This window comes from Priceomyces carsonii, assembly GCF_900007245.1.
Source record: "Priceomyces carsonii strain CBS4050 genome assembly, scaffold: Debaryomyces_carsonii_scaffold_7, whole genome shotgun sequence".
Lineage (NCBI taxonomy): Eukaryota > Fungi > Ascomycota > Pichiomycetes > Serinales > Debaryomycetaceae > Priceomyces > Priceomyces carsonii.
Window position 1 is genome coordinate 581277 of NW_026946680.1, and position 15698 is coordinate 596974.

Below are 15698 nucleotides of genomic sequence, written 5' to 3' on the forward strand. Positions count from 1 at the left end.
AGTCTTTCTCCAACGAAATGACAGATAATCCTGGAGAAGAGAGCTTAGATGATAGATTGACACATGAGCTAACCGAATTGTCTACTAAGTTGGTCACTTCGGTTGCAAGACAATCTGAGTTGGAAGAGTCTATGCTTCATTTACATAAAGAAAATGTAAGAATAAGAGGAGAACTTTCGTCGCTGAAAGAGTATCAAGAGAAATATGAGTCATTGTTAGGAAAGTATGATAAGTTGCAGTTGGACTTTGATAAAACGGACAAGTTGAAGAAAGATGCGGAGGCCCAAAATACAAAGCTTCAAGGTGAAGTGGAAGACTTGACGGCGTCACTATTTAACGAAGCAAACCAGATGGTAAGCAATGCATCGAGGGAAACGTACAACTTTAAGGTCAAAAACAGAAAATTGCATGAAGAGCTTGAAGAGAAAGATACGATAATTACTGATTTGCAAGAACAACTTAAGTATTTGAAAGATCTATTCATGAAAATTGAAGATAAGCAGAAGGGTAGTTCCCGTAATGGAACTCCTTTGGTTGAACAGAGTAGTGAGTTTGAAAGTGAGCTAGACAACATAATTTATTCACCCACCATAAAAGCAATAAGACTTGATCTACCTAATTATCAACATGATTTTAAAATATTCATATATACAATAATCAAACCAACGTTCCAGTTTGATCTCCTGAGCTTGAAAAACACAAAATTTTTCCGTAGAGTATGGATGGAAGAATTAGAGAATAGCATCTCGTCTATACCTAGTATGTCCAATGCCAACTTCATCAACAGATGGCAAAAAGGAAAGACTTTCTGGAACCTACTTGTTGAAGGCAAGGCAATTATTGAACCAATAAAAGGAGTCAATGAAACTTTCAAGTTGACTTATAAAGGAGCTAGTGGGTCGTATAATAATGCACCGGTTGCAACTAAAGAACCATGCAGCTTTTGTGCGGAATCCAGGAATGATAACTTGGAGCACGCGAGATTGTATTCGTTGAAATTGTTGAACCCAGAACCTCCAAGTGCAACTCCAAGCACTAGTTCCTTGTCTTTGGTTGATAACAATGAGGTCATTGCAAGTTACTCGCTTTGTAATTACTGCCTTATTAAATTAAGAAATATCTGTGATTTCTTTGCAAAGCTCAGACTCATTCATTCTAATGTGTACAAAATTGAACAAAATAGACAATATGATGAAGTCATCAACATTGCTAACAACTTTCAGTTCAAGCGAGCACTGAATGAATCGATTCCCGATACTTCTATCATGTTGTCAGAGGTTGAAGAATCCAAGCTCACTAAGCTCTACATAATATTGGCTTCAATTCGGGCAAAGATATTCTGGAGTAAAATCGGTTTTTGGGATCTAGCTGAAAATACAGTCGAATCAAACTTGGATGAATTGTCTACAGAAGCCTTTGCACCAATCATTGCGACAGAGCATGTTCATAGTAGCGTTTCATCTCCAAAAGGTGACGACCAACTGACGAAGTCTGAAGAAGAAAAAGTGCAAACAGACACATTGAAACACGAAACGATAGAACGAAGAACTAGCCATATTCATGCGAAAGATTTCAAACTCACAACTGATGAAGAGGGCAAAGTAAAACTTCATTCCGGCAAGACCGTTGCGTCTGAACAGTCAGAAACTACTTCCCCTTCGACCACGAATCAAACTTCTGATAACGATATAAATGACCAGTCTGTAGATGAAGAATTCGCTGACACTTCGGAGACGCTTCCGTCACCTGATCAACCCGATGATACTTTGACGCAACCCGCATCTCAACAATCTTCGGGTACTCTAAAGAGGAAGAATTCGAAGTCCAAACAGCTCAAGAAAGAAGTCAATAGTGGCTTGGATAATACTATGGAGATGTTGAAAGAAAGCATCAAGGAGTAGATCAGGTAGGGATAGCAATCAATCCACCTTGTATAATTTCTCTTTTAATACACGCGTACAAATCCTGCGCACTTAGAGTTTTCCGCTTTTAGACGGTCTAACGTAACCGAATTTCTGACACAGCGGTAAATTTAATGTTACATATTATTTTATTTACAATCAAGCCTTTGTAATCATTTATAACATTTGAGAGATCAAGCTTGCTGATTCAGAACGACTGAGTCTAATTAAAGAAGCAATATAGTTTTTGAAGAAGATTGTAATTAAACTAGCAGGCATACAAGAGGGCAAAACTTAAGATACTAACCTGCTTCAAGACAACATCTATTGCCATTTCATCAGAAAACAAAAACTGAAGGTTGCAGGGATACTGCGGGCCATTAAGGCTGAATACAAAGTTTGAAGTGTATTATATTTTCACAATTTGCGGTAGAGGTTTAGTAGAGTGGCTCTTGCGATGAGAAGAAAACTGAGTGATACGAATCTGCAGTTGAACCCCAGAATCAACGATGAGCTAAATAATTCAATAGCATATAACAAGCTGAAAGGTTTGACGTCTCCTAATAAGCAGTCTAATAATAGAATATCGTCGACGTCTATATTCAGCATAAGAAAGCAGAAAGACAAGTCAGCCAATAGTGTAAACAGCAGCAATGATAACACTAGCGACTTGTCATCCAACGATTCCGCAAGTATACTAAGTAACCCATATATTAATTCAAGTTCTGGGAGTATTTATAAGAGAAAAGAGGGTGTTACATCTGGAACAAATATAGTTCCCAATTCTCAAATAACAAATTCCAATCATAATCGTCAAGCATCAACATACAGTATTTCGACACTTTCCAATCCTTATGATAAGAAGACGGCGAGGAACAGTGGTCTCTCACGGAAGTCAACGACATCGTCAATAATCTCTAAACCATCATTTTCAACGATACCTACTAATGATTCATTATCATCTGGAATCGGAGGATTTAATTTGGAACGGCCATCTCTGGTGTATGAGATCGATAGACTATTTCGAGAGTTAATGGATAAAAGAGATTTTCGCTCTCTTCCCGTCAAAGCTAAACAAGAAATGATTAATTATAGCCCTGATAAAAAATGGATGCTTATCTATCAGGATGCCTTAACTGAATACAAGAGACAGGAAAGGGTTGTTCGTAACAAAGAAGAAAATGCAACTCCTGAGTTTTATACAAAGCAGTTACTTGCCAAAACCATTTCAGCAGAGCAATTGAAAAATCTTTGGGTTTCTTTAAGAACCGAACCTATTGAATGGGTTAGAAATTTCATATATGATTGCCAGGGAGATGCTATTCTTTCCGCCTATCTCATGAAAATTCAAGAACAGATAAGTAGCGTTGATGTTTATGACATCGACCATAATCTTTTTGATAAAGAGTTCAATACTTTAAAAGCTTTAAAATGTATGATGAATCAAAAGTTAGGGGCCGAGCGTGTCAGAACAGATGTTAATTTGTACGTGATGGCGGTATCTGGCTCTCTTTTGTCTCCTAGGATAGTGACAAGAAAGATTGCAGCAGAAGCATTGACATTCATGATTGCTTACTATAGTCATAATAACGATGGTGAAGATCACGGAAAATTCCACAAAATATTAAAAGCCTTAGACTCTATATCTTCTAAACCACATTTTGAATTCGAATCAGGACAAGGGCCAGGGACATCTTCGAAGAGAAAACTTGTAAGAAAGCCGCCTACGCCTGATAAGTACAAGCGATTTGAATTATGGCTCAAATTAGTGGAAAGAACAATCGATGGAAAGGGCAAGTACATGAACTCTTTGGTTGGTGCTAGCGATGAACTAAAATCAGCTCATGCAGGGACAACTCAGCAGGGAAATTTGGAGAATCATTTGTTGGAGTACTGCTTAGGAACAATGCTTTTGATAAACACGATTGTTGAATATGGTATTGACTTTAGGGTAAGAATGCATCTTAGGGCACAGTTTAGGGCTGCAGGATTGAATAGATTAATAGTTAAATTTCAAGAACTCGGATATGATAGATTGAATCAACAATGTTCTAAATATCTCGACGTTGCTGAAAATGACGAAATAGAATTGAAGCAAAGTGAACAGATAGATGAGAACATTGATTTCAATGATCCTGTTGAATTAATCAAATCATTATGGGACTCTGTGAGAGATAGTGAAGCTCAAGGGTTCTTTTTAAGTGCTATACAACACCTTTATTTAAATCAAAGTGAAAAAAGAGGAAGCAACGAAGAATTACTCAGAAGTTTAAGATTGCTTGATGGTCTTATACAAAATGTGACGATGGCTCATACGGCAGACGAGGATTCAGCTGTAGGTGTTGCTATCAATAGGCTATTTGCCGGTCTAAGTACTGACGATATGTACAGAAAAGCTTTAGAAGATGTGAAGAATTTCAAGAGGATTGCTGAAGAGGCAACTGCCGAAAGGGATGATATGTCCCGTCAGCTTTCTATGGGGGCTGAAGGTCTAATCGCTAGTTTGTCCAATGAAGTGAAAGAACAAGAAACTATTTTATTACGGACCAGAAGGCTAAACGAGGAGTATTCTCAAGAGCTTGAAGATTTGAAACGAAAGCATTTGAAAGAGAAGCAAGAACAAGAATTGGAAATGAGAGAGCTTTTGATAATGTTGAATAATGCCCAATTCGAGGCGAAGAAAAAAGACAACAAAACGACACTTTCTGTACAAACTTCAAATGAGAAGTTGATACAAAAATTGCAAAAGCAGATACATAGGAAAAATGCAGAATTCAAATTAGATAATCGCCAATTCGGAACATCAGTGGAACCAAGTTCCAGACTCAGAGCATTACGAGATCAAATGGGTGATATTGAGAATATGGCCAGGGAATTGGAAATGACTGATTTTGAAACATATGTGAGTCCTGAAATTAATAAAATTCAGTCCAATGAAGTTCCATCTGAGCCTGAAGTTGATACCAGCTCCGAAACTTCTTCAGATGTGGAGCCTCAATCCATTTCAACTCCCCCTCTTCCCCCCCCTGTACCAAAGGGTCCCCCAAGACCATGCCGTGAGGATGATTTGGACAAACTAGACACATTAAGAAAAAAGCTATCATCTTTGCAAAGCGAATCGAATGATATTTTGAAATTCAATAGTAGTTCTTTGTTCAATAAACAAAAGTTACTCGCAATGGAAAGACTAAGAGAATTGCAGAATAATTTCAAGGATTTCAATATCGATTTCAATTCTGAGGATGGGGCAGACGGTTTCACTTTTAATAATGAACAAATTGATTCTAGTATCAAGCTCAAAATACGAGAAGAGTTAGACGAAGTCGAGAGGCTCAGGCAGGAATTAGAGAAGAAATTGTATGCTTCGGAGATAAAATCAGTCAAGTCTAATAAAGGCGACGCTTTGGAAAGGCTCGAAGCTAAATATGCTCAAGGTAAAAGTGGAGCCGATATTACGTCGCGATCCAGAGCATATAAGAGTAACCGAAGGACAACAACGGATGGCATGAATCCTAAATTTTTACAAGAATTGGCATCCAAAATTAAGAAGGAATCGCCAATTGCGTCTGACGGAGATAACTTTGAAGATGCGAGAGAGAGCTTGAGTCAAAATACTGAAGATGGCTCTAAGGAACTTACGCCCAGTCAAGATACCGTACCAACTCCTCCTCCCGTTCCACCATCCAAGTCATCCTCTTCTCTTGACAGTAAGCAATCTGTCGCTCCTCCGCCTCCGCCACCTCCACCACCTTTGCCTTCCCTACTTGGGGGTGACAAGGAAAAAAGTGCATCAGCACCAGCTCCCCCTCCACCTCCTCCGCCTCCTCCATTTCCTGGATCATCAGGTACCATTCCACCACCACCACCGCCGCCTCCTCCTCCTCCTCCTTTTCCAACATCGAAGTCAGTTCGTGAGCCTTCTCCAGTTCCACCATCTCCTCATCTTACAGAGGTTCTAGATGATCGCCCAAGGCCAAAGAAGAAGTTGAAGCAATTACACTGGGAAAAAATTGAAGATAACAATGTGCATTCTTTCTGGAAAGATTCAGAGACATCTGAACTAGCTAGGGATTTATCCGAGAGGGGTGTCTTCGATGAGGTTGAACTTATCTTTGCTGCCAAGGAGATCAAGAAATTGGCAACTAAGAAAAAAGAAGATATTGATAAGATAACGTTTCTACCTCGGGATATTTCTCAACAATTTGGAATTAATTTGCATTCCTTCAATAGCTTATCTGATGAAGATCTCATTGCGAAGATTTTGAGATGTGATAAGGACGTGTTAGCAAACCAAGCTGTCTTAGAGTTCTTCAGTAAAGAGGAAATTGTAGAAGTTCCTAATACTTTGGCGAGAAATTTGGAACCATATTCTACAGACTATACTGCGGATGAGATTTCAAAACCAGATAAAGATCCTAATGAATTGCAGAGACCCGACAGAATTTATGTCGAACTTATTTACAACTTACAGCATTATTGGAAGTCCAGAATTAGAGCTTTACGAGTCATTACGAATTATGAGAAGGATTATGAAGAATTAGTACTAAAATTGAGATCAATTGATGACGCGGTAGAAAAAATCAAAAAATCTGAACACTTGAAAGCCGTCTTCCAAATCATTTTAACTGTAGGAAACTACATGAATGACAGAACCAAACAAGCACAAGGATTCAAGTTGAGCTCCTTGCAAAGATTAAGTTTTATGAAAGACGACAAAAACAGTATGACATTTTTGCATTATGTTGAAAAAATTATAAGAAACCAATATCCCAAATTGTTATCATTTATCGATGATTTGGCCAAATGTGTGGAGATATCGAAGTATTCTATTGAAGTAATTTCAAATGATTGTAAAGATTATGCACAATCATTGAAGAATGTCCAAAGCTCGATAGATGTGGGAAATTTGAGTGATATATCTAAATTTCATTCTCAGGATAGAGTCTTGAAAGTTGTATTACCCACATTGCCCAAAGCGAAAAGAAAAGGTGAACTACTTTTAGATCAATCAAACTTCACATTCAAAGAGTTCGACAATTTAATGATATATTTTGGTGAAGATCCAACGGATTCATTTGTAAGAAATTCGTTTATTAGTAAGTTTGCTGATTTTGTGAGGGACTTCAAACGAGTGCAAAAGGAAAATATCAAAAGGGAAGAAGAGGTAAGAATCTACGAACAAAGAAGGAAGCTTTTGGAAACGCCCAAAAAAGCTAATCTTAATGGGGAAGCCGAAGAGAGTGAGGATGAAACAAATGTCATGGATTCCTTGTTGGAAAAGCTAAAAGCTGCTGGTCCTCCTAAAGGTGAAGCTTCTTCAGCGAGAAAGAGAGCCTTAATGAAAAGACATATGCTTGACTCTCAGAAGAACAATCTAAATCAACCTTCTCCTCATATGTCTGATGAGGACCCAATTAGTTCGCCGCTTGAAGAAGGTTTTTCAGCGTATCTGAAGGTCGAAACGGCTTTGACTGATGCCTCAGATCTTGACGTAGATATCGACGAAAAGGATGTTGGATCAAGAGCAAGGAGTCTTTTACAAGAATTAAGAAATGTGAATAATGACAACGGGGGTCCAAGTCTAGAAAAGCCTTCGGCTCAAATGTTCAGACAGCAAAGATTGAGAAGCAAGTTAAGTAATACTGCGTTGGCCGATGATACTATTGCAGAGGAATCGCAGAATGGTACAACTTTAGACGAGACACGCAATTCTTGAGTTCATAGATTTTTGTTTGGTGTGTTTACAGATGAGTAACCAAATTATTATTTTGATTAAGTATTTAACTATTAAATGCAAATATTTGACATGCTGGCTCTTGAAAATTCTTCTATGTCGTAGTCTATTACTACGCCCTTTTTTTCTTTGTTGTCCTTAAAATCGAAGTATGGCTTATTTAAACCAATTAATCCTTTTCCAGTGACTTTATCTATAAATGGATCATCATACTTATTGAGAGCAACATCTAACAGCTCTTTGAACTTCATTCCATCATTAAGCTTCTGCATTAAAGATTGAAGCTCGATGCTATTTTCTGATATAAGTCTAAATGAAACTACTTCTCCGTTGACTCCAACACTCAAAATATTTGAGGGTTCATCTGTCTCCTCACTATCGCCCCGTATTGCCCATCGACTGTTAAATCTAGATGCATACACTCTAGGAATTGCTGACATCTTGTATGAAAATTGGCTTGGAAATCCCCAGTCGTTTAAGTTCATAATGAGTATTGAAGAATTCAACTTCTCACCTACTACGACCTTCTTTTTAATGTTCGCTTGGTTAACTAGACTTTTTGATAAGGGATCATTTGCAATCAATTTTAAAGATTCTGAATTTTCTTCAGTACTCGTCAGCATATACAAGAACTGATAAATTGAATCTAATTTTGTAGTAACCAACAACTTGTTCGGCTTCTCAACAATAAGTGACGTAATATCACTTGAAAGGGTGATCAAGTTTGAAATAGGACGCATTCTCCTCTCGTTCATATTATAACTGGTGGAATATATCGATTTTCCACTAGAAAACACAATGTTGGATTCAACTTGTTGGATGCAAGATACTGGATCTCCGTGATCAAATGATGTTAGCTCTGTAACTTTAATGACCTCATTATCCGTAGAATGGGACCGATTTACATCCAAGATTTTTATTGACCCTCTGCTACTATCAATTGATGTTCCAACCAATAGCTTTTGCGAAACGCGACCACTTCTTCTAATCAACCAGATGCACAATGCGGTTGGGATTTCATTTTTTTTGAATATGTGCTCGAAGATAGCCTTAGAGTTATATTCTTCATGTGGTAATATCTTGAATAACTTTCGATCGACAAATTTCAATCGTGAGTTACATTCCTTCGAGGGACAAAGTACTAAGAACATGAATGTGTGTGGCATATAGAGGAACTTCTTTGCGGGCTCAGATAGATTTATCTGCTTCACGCAGGGCTTTTTGTGAGTAAAAATGGAACCTGTCAACAATCCTTCTTCTCGGACAAATGCAAAGCTAGGATTACTTTTCAATTTTGATATGTTTGGTAAAGGAGCTACCGTTGATATTGCTCTATCGTGCTTCTCGTCAAAAAACACTCTATAAGGAAATGCAGAATCATAGAGATTTAGCAACCAGAGGGTTCTCGAATAAATCAACATGCATTTTTCATAATTAGGAATAACACAGTAGTTCACGGACGTGTCTCCGACTTGAAGTATCTTGTCGCAAAAGATTTCATTCTTCGAATTCCATTTCAATTGAATGGAAAATCCATCTCTTGTTCCAACATGAAGTGAATTTTCTAGAAGCACAATGTCATTGGCAACTAAGCTCTGGCTATCAAAGCCTTTTTCCTTTAATAGGTGATACAACGATAATTCATGTATCAACCTGAAAAAGTTAGCACCAACTGCGTAGACATATAGCCAACCATCAAAGCTACCAACAGTAAAGTACTTTTCGTTCTTGATCTGAAAAAATCGAACTACGGATGGTTGATAGTCGATCATCTCTGTTTGTAACATGGTCAAGGCATTGCATTCTTTGAAACTTTTATTCCAATCAATTTTGGCATTTAATTTGTAAAGTTCAATTATTCTATGGGAGTGAACAGCAAGTGTTTCGGAAACTATAAGGAGTAGTTCATTATCAGCATCACAATCCAATACCCTTTTATCGTGAAATTCTAAGGCAATCAGTGCATTTGAAAGGTTAGTCAAAAATAATGCACTATCGACCACTTGAATAAATATTTCTTCTGGAGTAGGAAGTTTAGATATCAAGATTGTTGGAGCATTCGAAATAATAAGAGGATCTTCTATTTCAGCGAACTCTTCCACTTCATCATGTTGATATTCAAGAACCACAGTCAGTAATGGAAGAGTGGCAAATAAATATGTTTTGTTATTATATTCAATTACTTGAGTTTTTAAAGCCCTTCTTAAGCTTTCAAATGTTCTACTCTTACGTGATGCAAAATATCCGTTTCTTAGATGTGTTAGTCTTGTACGTTTTCCAGTCCCTGTTAAAGTCCATAACTCTTGATCCGAATGGTTGCTTAAAGTTCTCTGCTTGTAGGTGTCAATTATTTGTATATCAATGACAGGACTCCAATTTCTGTAATCATGAATAAGCAGGACACTGCTGTAGCCTAATTTTTGTTTAGAGCCCTCTGAGTCCCTCAAATCATCCTCACAAAATAAACCATTGATGTTAAGAACCCTATTAGATCCTGTGTCACTCCCGAAGTTCAAAAGGAATCCAGATTTATCCTTTTCCAAGCTGAATACAGATATAGAGTCGGCTATGCGTATTATTGGAACAATTGAAACATCATTAGTATCCTTTACGATCAAAGAATATATTGTTCCGTTATCTGTAGCTATTACTACCTCTTCGTCACTCTCGTTTGATTTCAATATGCTTGTTTCTGGAACGTAATACGTAGTAGGAAACGCTCCTGAGAAAGGAACGTATCTGAATTCATATTCAGCCGATACTATATTGTGTATGCTGATAATAATAAACTCATGCTCATAAATAAATAAAAACCCATTGAGAGATTTGACTGGGATGACAAAAATTGGGATATGAAATGAGTTATCAAGAGGAAGCGTCGTCTTGGTCATATCATGTTGCACGTTGTCCGAAAACCAATCAAATAAATTAATTTCTAACCGTTTATGATTTGTGAATACTAAAGTCATGAAAATATAATGCAGTTCAAATATGCTTTCTTTTAATGGTTTGGCAAAACATGAATGTAAAATAAACCCATTGAGGGGGACGTTAATATGGGGTTGGAAAACCATTCCATTATTTGTCATTTGAGTTGGATATATTCTAAAAAGTCCATTAGCTGAGCATGAAATTACATATCTACCGGAGCTGTGACAACTTAAGGAGTGCCCAGAAGATTCTAACGAAGGAATAGATAGCCTGCTTGATGTATCCCACCACTGGACTATATAAGGCTCAAAAACATATTCCTTCAAATTATCATTCAGTACAATTCCAGCAACCCTCTTGGTCAGATCTCTCGGTACGTAAAATATTCTAATTAGCAACAAAAACCCCGATTTTAAAGACAAGAGTAATGAATCCTCATCGTGTTCTTCAGATGATACGCGACAAGATGATCTTACCGGAGCATTAAGGTGGTACTCGACATCATCAATGACCAATGACGTCAATTTGATAATAATTTTGATAGACACAATTTCATCACGTATCATCTCTGATAATGGTGACATCGATGGAGCTTTACTCACTGGTGCTAAGTCAAGTAACAATTCATCCTCGTCATCGCTAAAGATGTCTCGCTGCGAATCTTCTTCCTGTTGCCCAAGATATTGATCAGCTTCATCATTAAAGGAACTGCTGATAATGCCTCTGAATGGCTTCGATAAGTTAACTTTGAAGCCGGGGATAATGTTCGTGAAAATAGGTGAGTGCAAAAGTGTTTGTTTAATATATTTCTCTTGGGAATCGTCATCGCGACATGGGAAAAAGTCTTTCACATCAATGTTTGGATAATCTTCATAATCCATTTCTAACAATGATATTTCAAGCAATTGCTTACTATCTATTGGTTAGTTTTCATTAATGATCATAATACTCTTATAATATATTAAGTTAAACAAAGTATAACCTGTAATTTTCGCGATAAGGATTAACATGTAAACTTTTTTTAAAATGTAAAGTTATCAGACAACCATCATCGTTAGTGACAGACTGGCTGCTAAAGAAAGATCACTCATCATCCATTCTAAACTAACAATTCTTCCAAAGAACCGTTTTAGCTGGCTTGTATCTTTTTATACTAGGGCATCAAAAGTATATAGTTTCGTTCAATTTTACGTCCAAATGGAATTATCTGTTATTTCTACATCAATTGATGCAAAATATTAGAAAATTAACAGCGTAAGACTAAAATCAAAAAGTTGAGGTTGAGCTCCTTTTGGAAAGTTCGGAGCATACCTTTCGAACAGTTATTATACCTATATTATTCTCAGACAAACTTCATAAGCGGTTTGAGGCATTCTTCATTCATTGCCCGTTATTGTTGCAATCTAGACAACAACGGGATGGAATTGAGATATAGCTCTTCAATAATTGTAGCTAAGGTGTGTCTATTCTCTTCTTGACACTGAGACTATCATTATTTTACGAATAAAATGATTTTTGAAGAAAATAGAGCATTCAATATAGAGTTCAGAAGATTACTTAATAGAGATGCGCTTTAATATGGACACGGAAGTCAACTTTTTCGCCTGAAAATTCCTGTCACTGTTATTAAGGTTTTACTAACTCGAGAGACATGTATCACTTTAGAAGTTAGTTGAAGTCAGGACAACATCCCACTTGTAATCGAACTAGTCGTTTTCCCTCCCGCTCTTTTGTTCAACATAATAAAAACTAACGGATTACTCAACTCACACTATCCCAAATATCATTTGTATTGAGAGTAGCTTTTGGATCTCGAATATCTACTCTGTTGTTTGATTGGGTGAGTTTTCACTTACATCTATTGTGGTTCCAATTCATATACTATTTTTGCCAGGTGCGGCTCGATCTCGATACTGATATACAGTAAAGACAAATCGAAGGAATCGTAACTTTTGTTTAAAACTTGATTCAGCAAGACAACAATGCCACAATCATACAGTCATTTGTCAAACATAGATGATAATGAGGTATGTATATATTATAATAACCCATTTCTTTCATAATAGAGATTAATATCGCTTTTTGAAACGTTTACTAACAACAACTAGACATCCTTGATTGACCAAGATGACCTAATTTCGCCAGATAGTAAGTATATATATATACATATCATGAAAGATTTACCATATACTGACACTATATTATAGCAACTAATGCATCCTATACTGCCACTTCAACCCAGAATCAAGAAAACAATGTTCCTCAGCAATCAAGCTCGGCTCAACCAGCAGTGATAAAACCACAAGTTATCAGTCCTGAAAAAAATCATATGTTTCACATCAACTTCTATAGCCGTTTCTTCAATTTGAATACCGACACCTTTTTTCTGAAGATTCAACGGGCTTTGAACCCTTTAAACAAGTCTTCAAGTCCCACAGAAACCGACCAAAGCGACGATGAAGTTACTGAATTATATGGGTTCATCTGGATAACAGGCACGTTGATCTTTTTGATGTTCGTGAGCTCTACAGGTTCGAATTTGCTCTCTGAGTGGCTTCATTCTGATAAAAAACACAAATACGAATACAATTTTGATTTACTTACCAAATCAATCTCTTTATTTTACGGTTACAACATCTTATTTCCTTTGGCTTTTTACTTGGGCACTTCATATGTTGTCAAGTTTCCGGAGCGAATCTCGTTAACAAAGTTGATCTCCATCTTCGGTTACACCAATGTCTTGTGGTTCCCTATAACAATCATTAATTTCCTAATTGTCATTTTTGTGAGTAACAAGAGCCATCATTTAATATTGAATGTGTTAGAATGGGTTATTGTCTTAGCAAGTGGCCTCGTTACCGGTCTTAGTAATATTTCAAAGGTAAGTCCAATAGTTATGAAGAATTGTCTCTTGCTAAACGACGGAAATTCGAGTGCTTCAAATAAACTACATTTGGTCGTATTAGGGGTCATGGCAGCTGCTCATTTAGTATTCACTATCTCAGTAAAGGCAATTTTCTTTGGAATTGTTGTCTAAGTATGTCTTTTCTAATTAATGCTTAGGGTCGTGTATATTCTCTTTTTACCAATATTCGGTCTCAATATAAAAATTTTCAGTTTATCCATCAACTTCTTTTTCTTCTTAAAGGATTGTCAACCTTTGATCCTGGGTCTCAGGACGTTAGTGGATATATTAAGGTTATGAATGGTATGTTGAGATTTGTTTGGTTTAAGTTTTAATAGTAAAACTTTGACTTATAAGAAGATACGATACAGAACTACCTTAAATTGGCGATGATTATTGCATTTTACCAATTGTTCCAACTGAATTTCCAGGTTGACAAATTGCATATCGTTAAGTTTCAGCCTTGTATGAGCCAATGTTTAAGGTCCAAAAACGTATACATAAAGGTTTTTTTCTACTTTGATGAACTATGTACTAACTGTCATTAGGTAAGTAAAAGATTTGCTTGAATTATATTGATGTCAAAATAAATGAGGAAAGCTGTCGACCGGGCGGACATATTCTCTTACCATTCCCTTCATTTCTGATGGAGGAGTCGCACTTCTGTGTACAAATTTTGAGGTGTTGATTGGTAGGAGATGATGACAGGTCGTTTACTGATATGACATCTTAAATTCTATAATCTTAGTGATAAAATGATGCAAATACTAACATCTACAAGGATTTATAACCATAATATAGCATTTATGTCAAAGATCAGTTTGGTTTCAATGATGATCATCTAATATTCACACTGTATGACGAGTATTTTTACTCTAGTGATTGCAAAACAAAATACTGATTTAATGACTCTGACGAAACCAATTCTCTTCTAATTTGACAGTACAATAATACGAAAACAAGAGAGCAATTTAATGTAGAAAGACCTTTTGAATCTTGATTTCTTTTATATTCATCTGTCAACAATACTTTGATCTGATAATGACATTAAGTCTCAAGGCCACCTTAACATGTTATTGAACATCATGGTAACTCTTTAATCTCTGTATAAAATTTTTTTTTCATTTCGTGGCTCACTGGTAAAGCAAATATGTCTTGAACAGGAGCAATCGCACAACTACACTTTGCAATCAATATTCTTAAAATACAAAGCAACGTAAAGACATCTAGTATCTAATGTTTAAATTTAAAGAAACTGCCAGGTGCTCTATGTCTGTTCTTAATTCCGAGCTAATTACTAATAGACCGTTATGTATAATTCTGTCAAACAACCCCCCGCAATTACAAATGAAAAAGTCTTCGGAAGAGTCATTTTATATTATATTGCAGGAAGTAGTTACTGTTTCTTTCAGGTAAATTGACTGATATACATTGATACGAAATGTCTAATTATGGATTTGTTAAGGTTCCCAGGAGCATAAAAGAGGCAATTGCCGATCCACTTCCTCCATCGCCACAGTCGGTATCAGAAGTTCCAAAAACGCCACTAGCAAAGTACATAACGGATTATGCTACTCAAGAATTACCTCAAGAAGTTCTTAACCATTCCCTTAGAGTTTATCAGTACAGCTTAGCCATTATTAAGGATCAATTTCTGAGTTGGGACTTGGATACCGAGGTCTTGTACGTGACATGTTTGTTACACGATATTGGAACCACATCCAAGAACATGAAGCTGACCAAAATGTCTTTTGAGTTTTCGGGTGGAATTCTTGCTAGAGATCTTGTTTTTGAGAGAACAAAGGGAAACCAAGACTTTGCGGAAGCTGTTTGCGAAGCCATCATTCGTCACCAAGATTTGGGTGAGACTGGGTACATCACATCTTTAGGGCTTATTTTACAAATATCCACTATTTTGGATAATGTAGGACTCAATACGGAATTCATCCATCCTGATACCCTAGATGCCGTAAATAAGGCTTATCAGAGAAAAGGGTGGCTAAACTGTTTCGCAGCTGCGATCGATAACGAGAATTCATTGAAGCCATGGGGTCACACAAGTTCTTTAGGAGTCAACGAGTTCAGAGATAGTGTTTTGTCTAACAAGACAAAGTATGAGAAACTCTAAGTAATAAAGTATAGGTTCATTTGAGATCCAGTTTTTACCAAAATGACACTTCACTGTTCAGGACGATAGAAAAAAAATTCTAATAAAGTACGAATAAGT

General features: G+C 36.7%; 5 protein-coding genes across 5 annotated transcripts; 4 read left to right on the forward strand and 1 right to left on the reverse strand.

Annotated features, from left to right (window-relative positions):
- Window positions 1–17: 17 nt before the first annotated feature.
- On the forward strand, window positions 18–1901 carry SEC2 (guanine nucleotide exchange factor; the record flags this gene model as incomplete). Its single annotated transcript, XM_062956250.1, has 1 exon — window positions 18–1901. The coding sequence occupies one exon, from the start codon at window positions 18–20 to the stop codon at window positions 1899–1901; it is 1884 nt and encodes a 627-aa protein (XP_062812772.1).
- A 457-nt stretch (window positions 1902–2358) lies between these two features.
- On the forward strand, window positions 2359–7617 carry BNI1 (formin; the record flags this gene model as incomplete). Its single annotated transcript, XM_062956251.1, has 1 exon — window positions 2359–7617. The coding sequence occupies one exon, from the start codon at window positions 2359–2361 to the stop codon at window positions 7615–7617; it is 5259 nt and encodes a 1752-aa protein (XP_062812773.1).
- Window positions 7618–7688: 71 nt separating this feature from the next.
- Window positions 7689–11447, reverse strand: PRCAT00006127001 (uncharacterized protein; the record flags this gene model as incomplete). Its single annotated transcript, XM_062956252.1, has 1 exon — window positions 7689–11447. One exon carries the CDS (start codon window positions 11445–11447, stop codon window positions 7689–7691), a length of 3759 nt encoding a protein of 1252 aa, XP_062812774.1.
- Window positions 11448–12895: 1448 nt separating this feature from the next.
- Window positions 12896–13603, forward strand: PRCAT00006128001 (uncharacterized protein; the record flags this gene model as incomplete). Its single annotated transcript, XM_062956253.1, has 1 exon — window positions 12896–13603. One exon carries the CDS (start codon window positions 12896–12898, stop codon window positions 13601–13603), a length of 708 nt encoding a protein of 235 aa, XP_062812775.1.
- A 1309-nt stretch (window positions 13604–14912) lies between these two features.
- PRCAT00006129001 (cyanamide hydratase) lies at window positions 14913–15599 on the forward strand (the record flags this gene model as incomplete). Its single annotated transcript, XM_062956255.1, has 1 exon — window positions 14913–15599. The coding sequence occupies one exon, from the start codon at window positions 14913–14915 to the stop codon at window positions 15597–15599; it is 687 nt and encodes a 228-aa protein (XP_062812776.1).
- Window positions 15600–15698: the final 99 nt, after the last annotated feature.